The 7,212-nt window shown below is 44.1% G+C and overlaps 1 protein-coding gene across 5 annotated transcripts in view; it reads right to left on the reverse strand.

Annotated features, from left to right (window-relative positions):
• Positions 1-7,212, reverse strand: part of Tenm3 (teneurin transmembrane protein 3) — a 1,721,676-nt gene that overhangs the window by 169,697 nt on the left and 1,544,767 nt on the right. For all 5 annotated transcript variants that reach the window (XM_026786916.1, XM_013352002.2, XM_026786915.1 and 2 more), the window contains one exon: positions 2,405-2,643. In XM_026786916.1, the coding sequence (XP_026642717.1) occupies positions 2,405-2,643 (239 nt within the window). The remainder of the gene's footprint in view (positions 1-2,404; positions 2,644-7,212) is intronic.

Genomic DNA, 7,212 nt, shown 5'->3' on the forward strand with positions numbered 1-7,212 from the left:
AGGGGGAAGACAGCATCTTTAACCATAAAAGATGTATCACACGAAATGATGAAGAAACATAATGTAGTATTGGATTGAAGACCATTCGTGTCAGTTTGATAGTCATTTAAATACTGGATTATTATTATGATATCCTTCTTTTTTTCATTTATTTATTATGTATACAATGTTCTGCTTGCATGGATACCTGCATGCCAGAGGAAGGCACCAAATCTCATTATAGATGGCTGTGAGCCACCATGTGGATACTGGGAATTGAACTCAGGACCTCTGGAAGAGCAACCAGTGCTCTTAACCACTGAGCCATCTCTCCAGCCCCATAAATACTGGAACGTCAATGACAATTCTAAGTGGAATTTCTGGGGGCTGAAGCAGTTTTTGCTAGCTGCCATTGGGATTTCATCTCCTTCCTTCCCACAACATTAATGCAATCAAAGCAGATGTCCTACAAACACCTGTATGTAACCGAAAGGAGGCCATGAAGACTTTTCATGTTTCCATGTGGAGAAAACAAGCCGTAGAGGGAAAAGGGCACCAGTGGGACCAGAAGATGCAGAGTACGATGCTGACGGCTGAACAATGGGTCAGGCAATGCAGGAAAGAGCAGATTCTTGAGGTCTTATTTAGAAGCTGGATAATTCTATTTATTAAAGGATCCCGTAGAGAGAATGCAAGTGGCACCGTGTAAATCACACTGAGTGCTACTTTTCCTGGCAGTCACACTACAAAAAATAAAACAGGATCATATCCAGCCGACCTTCAAACCATTGCAAGGATCGACACTCGCCAATCACAACAGATACAGATCTGGCCAGTCCAACTCTGGATGCCAGCCCTGCCACAGCATCTATCTGGGGTACATCACGTTAAAAAAAAATCCCCTACAAACTCATCTGGGTAACTGGTCACGTTCCATATAAGACTTGCACATCACAAATTCATTTAGAATTCTTCAGCGGCACACTTCTGACAGTTACAAATAATTTATACAGCTAACTAGAGAGGATTCTCTTAATGGCCAGGGTATTTTCTAATTGAGGACTGGAAATTAACCCTGAATGTTGATGCTGCCGGGAAAATCAGAAGCATAGTGTGGTCTCACCCGGGTCTGATGCTGTTATGTACGGTGCGTGGGCTGCTGTCTTAGTAGAAGAAAGTTAACTTGGCAAAAAAAAAATGATGGATGCATTTCATCCTGCTTCCCTCTGATGGATGGCTGGCAACTGTTGCGGGGTTGTCTGAGCATCCTGATGAGGATAACGAGGATGTCTCCATGTTCCGAGTGAACCTGAGCTCTGAATCATTAGTGATGTCATCCACGGTCGAAGAATTCGAAATAACAGTCCGTAACACGCCACACGGCTGCCATCCCTGACTCAATTATCTCCCAAGTTCTTCCATGCTCTAGAGTTCTGCATTTCCATTAACCACAGAGACTCAAAAAACGGTTACTTCACATTCCAAAGTACGTAATTTATATCTGAGGAACATTGCAGGGACTGGCAGAGAGAGGCCCACCGCAAGAGCATCTAGCGTTCTATTCCGAGCTCTGGGATACTCGTCTGTAGTGATGGGATTTCATGGGGCATCACAAATTGCTTTGCAAACTTGGCGATGCATCGCTGGCTGTTGTTCCTGGTGTATAAACCACACAGCCTGTGATTTATCTTAGTGGATACCATTAGCATTTCAATGCGGAAGGCTTTTCCTTTGCCATAGATGCAGATCAGAATACCATGTAGCCTTTCTGACATTTATGAAAGCCACTGTCGGCAGTATAAGTGCTCAAATACATTCTGAAATAGTTAAACAAAAGGAAGATAGGGGCTCTAGCATCTGGGTCTTGACTAAGTGCAAAACACGAGCCGTGCACTAGAGGAGGTGAAAACTTCACGTATATGAACGAGCGTATAACCACTCATTAGTTTAAGAGGCTCAGTTCTCTGGGGTGTTCCTGAAGAGAAGATAACAGTCCTGAGTGATCAGGTTTACATGTAGACAGCTGAGTTCATGGAATCACACGTTACAGCACAGAGATCAGAGAGTCCCTAGTTAATGGGCATGAATTGAAGGAGATTCCTACCTAGTGTTGACTCCTGAAAGTCCATGAATGATTTTGTATGTAGGAAATGCCATAGTGACCAATATTTCATGAATGATGGCATCAATAAAAAGAATAATATTTGTATCCAAGAATATACTTAGCACTTAAGGAAATGAACTATACAGGCCAGTCTTTGTACTGATCATATCTACTGAAATCCCTGAAACATTTCCTGACTTCCAATATGTCAACAACATTGAAGTTACAAGGTAATACCTCATCATATACTCCAGATCAACTAACAACACACTACTAGAATACATCAACTGACGGGCAAACGGGGCTAAGCCGCGCTCTTACCTATGAAGTAGGACAGGAGTATGGCCAGCAGCACCGAGACCCCTACAGCGCACAGCGCGGTGCATCTCCAGCTGCAGTACTTTGAAGACTTCTTGAATTTAAAAGCACTTCTCGATAGGGTGTTTCTAGGAAGTGGCCGGGTAGGCGGTGAATAAACAGAGCCAGATGCCATCGTGTAACCCGGGGTTGCCGTACTGAACAGTGGCGTCGTCCCTGTCCCTGTTTTGAATAGGAAATGCCTGCGGAAAGGGAGAATATCATCGTGAGACACGGGCACGTCAAGATCGGAGTGACAAAGAGTGACAAAGTACAGACACACACAGACTACCTCTCTTCTGTGTCTCCTGCGGAGTCAGGCTCTCTCTCTTTCCCGCCCTCCCTTCCTCTCATCGACCTCATCCATTCTGTTTGGAGATAAGATCTCAGGTAACCCAGGCTGGCTTTGAACTCTCTCTACAACTGAAGATGACCTTGAACTTCTGATCTTTCTGGTCGACCTTGAGTGCTGGGATTGCAGGTGGGTGCCACGCCACCTCTAGTTTATGAGGAGCATGGCACCAAACCCAAGGTCTCCCACATGCTAGGAAAGCCCTCTACCAGCGGAAACACATCCCAAGCCCTGCCTCATGTGACATTTATTTTTTACACCTATTTATTTATTTATTTGAGGTGTGTGTGTGTGTGTGTGTGTACACATGCAGCCACGGCATGGAACATGTATGGAAGACAGCTTGCTTGTGGGTTCCAAGCATGTCAGGGCATGTGCATCCAAGTATCCCCTACGGCTTCAGTAGACATCTTGAGAGACTACAGGATCACCCCAATCGCACTGTCTCCTGAACAGAAGCTTGCTGTAACATCCTTGGAACCCACACAGTGAATGGTGAGAACTGACTTTGTACATGAACTTCACTGTACATGAAGAATGGCCTCGTGAGCAGTTCCTCTGAATCATATTATAAAGTTAGTCATGGTTCACAGCTGTGCTTGCATGTATGGTGCAGGAGAATGTGTGCTCATGTAGAAGCCTGTGCCCACGTCCTGCCCATGTTCTGCCGCCTCGCTGACTTTCAAGGTAGCCATGGCAATGATCTCATTCTCGCCTGCTCCCTATTGCTGAGGACTCTTAAGCCGGCAAGGGCAGCCGGTCAGGTCTCGGAGGTGGTCAACTGTTTTATTTTTAGCACGTGTCAAATGTAATCAGCAGGGTAGGTCTTGTGGGGCCTGGCGGAGGGAGAGAATCACAGGATACAGTTTAAAGACCAAGTCTAAATAAACAGAGAGATCAGCGCAGCAGCCTGTCGGTCACAGAGACAGATTCCCTAACTGAACCGTCTAACAATGGGCAAACGGCCTCAGAACCGCAGCTTGCAAATGGCTAAGCAGCAATTCAAGGAACAAGATGCCAAGAACGCTGAGTAAAAGTTCTCTGGAAAAGGTGACCAATTCTAAGATTCTTTTATTTTGATTTTTTAAAATTCAATCTTTGAGGAGTTCATACAGGTATAAAATACATTTTGACCATATCAATCCCTCATCCCCACTTCAGCTTCACCCAGATCCACCCCCCCACCACACGACCACCTCAGCTTCATGGTCTTTTATATTCTTAACAGTCAAAGTATTCACACTGAAAAACACTCCGTATTTCATGGTTTTTGTTTAGCGTGATAACACTGCTCACATCCAAGCCTTAACATAAACTATTATCACATCCTGTTCGAAGGTGTCCAATGCAGTCAGCAGGCTATAATTTTTCATATTCAAGAGGTTAGAAGGGTCCTTTCATTTTCTGCGCAGTATGGTATAGCCTTTATAGAAGATGCGTTTATGGGGTTCATAGCTAAGCATTTTCCATTTTAAACACGCAAATGCTTACGGGGTATTTAAAAAAGGCTAAATATATCAAACGGGTTAAGAAGTTCATAGCACAGACCTGGAAAGCTGGACTGCTAACGCTTAACATCTTTCCTATTCACTAGGCGTGTTTGAGAAAAGTTCCTTAACCTCTCTCTGTACTTTTCTGTCATCGGACTTGTGAGGTTTAAATTGACTGTAGAAGACTATAAAATACTTCAAACATAGTAAGTGCTACGGGAATGTTGGACAGAGGAGGGAACAGGCTCCTGGGTTTAGGTATATTAGTGCTTAGAGAAGAAAAGATAAAGACAGATTTGCTGGGTTGGCAGTCTCTAGGAAATGGAACAGGATGGCTGGGTTTACTGGGTGGAGCTCACCCAGCGTGGTGGTCATGTGATTACTAAACTCATCAGTGTGTCTATCCAATGGAGGAGTCAGAAAGGGAGGGCATTATTGGCAGGTGGTGAAGACTGGGAGGCGAAGCCCACCTGAAGCAAGGAGGTCAACAGATATTGCCCTAGCATGTTCTGTCTCTGTCTCTGTCTCTGTGTCTACGCCACACTTTCTGTGCCTCTCCTTCCCCCTTCTTAGCTATGATAAGGTCCATTATTCCTCTCTATCCTCCCTAGCAGGCTATTTCTGACGTAACACACGCCGAAAAGCAACGAAGCAGACCATGGAGGACTAAAATCTTACGCTCAACATTTGTGCCTTTGGTTGCCTCAGATATTTTGTGACAGCAACGACTCACCGATTGACACGAAGTGGTCTCAATAACTTCTCAGTGACGGATGGGATTTGAACCTGAGCCTGTGAGACTCAAGACCATGACCTCAGCCCTTCCCAGCAGATGCTAGATACGTGAATATCTACAACCATGATGAGATGACGAGTTTATTAGATGCTGACTTCAAATCAGTCGTCTCTTTTTCTATCTGTAAAGCCGGATATCAGCATTTGCTGTGACTGGTGGTTCTGGCAAGGAACTCTTTCAAACACTAGGCTTAAATTGCCCTGAAATTATTTCTTTAGATTAAAAAATGTGCAACTTGGATATATCACTAAAAACACAAATGCACCATCCAGGGGTAAACTTCAGAGGAACAGCATGTGCCTAAAAAGACACAAAGCTCTGGGTTCAAATCCTCAGCAACATTACTGACCTATATTAGTAAAGATGAAAACCCGTTTCCTTCAAAGAGTTTCTAATCTACTAAATGCATACTATTGCTTTTTCTACTGCAAGACAAAACATTATTTTGGGGAGGGGTTACTTTTACTCCCAGGAGTGAGGTATTTTCTCCTTAGCTATCTAAATGGCTATGCAAATTAGAAGAGACTTAGTGCATGGGCTTGATTCATCCCCGAGTTTAGAAAGTGTTGAAAAAGGAGCACCTCACTAGAATCTTCCACTTTAAAATAATGGGCGTTCAGGATTTTCAGATACTTTTCTAATATGTAAGGAAAGAATTAATAAAAGTTTAAGTTGGTTTACTTCCCAATCATCATTTGTATGCTAACTGACCCCTTCAGGTCACATGAAGCCTCAAATAGACACTGTAAACACACGTGGACAAGTTTTTAGGCAGAGAAGGAAAATCCCATGCACATGTATTTGCTTTAGCAGAAAACATGTGGTTGCATGTCTGGTCGATTTGGGCTAGTGTTGAGGTTTGGACAGCCTGCCATCTTTTGAAAGGCAACAATGTCTTTATCATTGCAATGTATAAACGAGAAGGCACTGTGAGGTTTATGTTCTTATCTATACGGGCCTGTAAGCCCTTCTGTGCTTCCCCTTAGGCCCAATAGCACTTCCTTTATGTTCATAAAGCCACACGTATTCCATGAAGATTGAAATTCAGCTAATCAAAGCATGTATATTGACTTGCCATTGGGGAAAACGATCTTGTCACCTAATTCTCCATGAGTCTCATTTCTGAATGCCATCAGCCTATGTCCCACCACTGCTGGCCAGGCACTCAGCTATGAAAATGTGCTTCTCACATATAAAAAATTCTGCAAAAAATTATTAAAAAAAAAAACATGTTTTGTCTTGGCTTCCATATGAGGTTTGTAGAATAAAGACTGAATTTTTCTTTACTTCTCAAACCATATTTGGGAATGGCTTATGTGAGAATATGACGACCCCCCCCCCCATTGTATTTAGCAATAAAGCAGCAGCGGCTGCTTTTTACCATAGAGCACACCGGAGCGGGCTGGTTTCGTTCTGGTGTCTCTAATGATGCTCTGTGTGACGCCCGCCTCTAGTTCCTCCGCTATTTGTGCCACCGTTTTCACTCCGGCAATGGACTAGAGAAGCACACTTGAAGACAGACTATCAGAGACCGAGAGGAGGAAAATCAATTTCAAAGCCCCAAAGACAGCTGGTGCGGAAGGTCACTGAACACTAACGGTTGCTTTGTGGCTTTGGCCTCAGGAGGGGAGGGGGATTCTATTTAGCAACAGCAACAACCTTCGTTAACTCGGAAGGCTGTGCAGCGGGCGACTGTACCAATGGAAAGGATTACTCGGCCTGGAGCACAAGTAAAGCTCGCTCCTTTGTCTTTGGAAACAGAAAGATCCTGCCTCTTTGTTGATTTGCCTTTGGACCGACCTTTACAATTCCACCCCCATCCTGGGCTCTAGTTTGTGTTTTTAATGGAGTCTGTGATGTATCTGTGTATGGGTCATGTCACAACTACAAAGTTAGTAGGGACAAAGCCTGGCTTTCCTCTTCTTTCTTGCTGTTCCCGTTTCCTGTCTTCTTGGTCATTGCTTAGTAACTCCAGCCTTTGGGTCTCTCCGAGGATTTTCGATAATTTCCAATTCCTCTTCCTTCCTGCCTGCCCCTTCTGCTACCCCTGGGTACTCAAGCAGAGGACCCATTAGCCTTTCCTTCACAGTAGGCTTCTTCCTTTCTCTTTGTCCAAGTGGACAAGTTCATTTTT

The sequence above is a fragment of the Microtus ochrogaster genome, linkage group LG7_11 (genome assembly GCF_000317375.1).
Source record: "Microtus ochrogaster isolate Prairie Vole_2 linkage group LG7_11, MicOch1.0, whole genome shotgun sequence".
Taxonomy (NCBI): Eukaryota; Metazoa; Chordata; class Mammalia; order Rodentia; family Cricetidae; genus Microtus; species Microtus ochrogaster.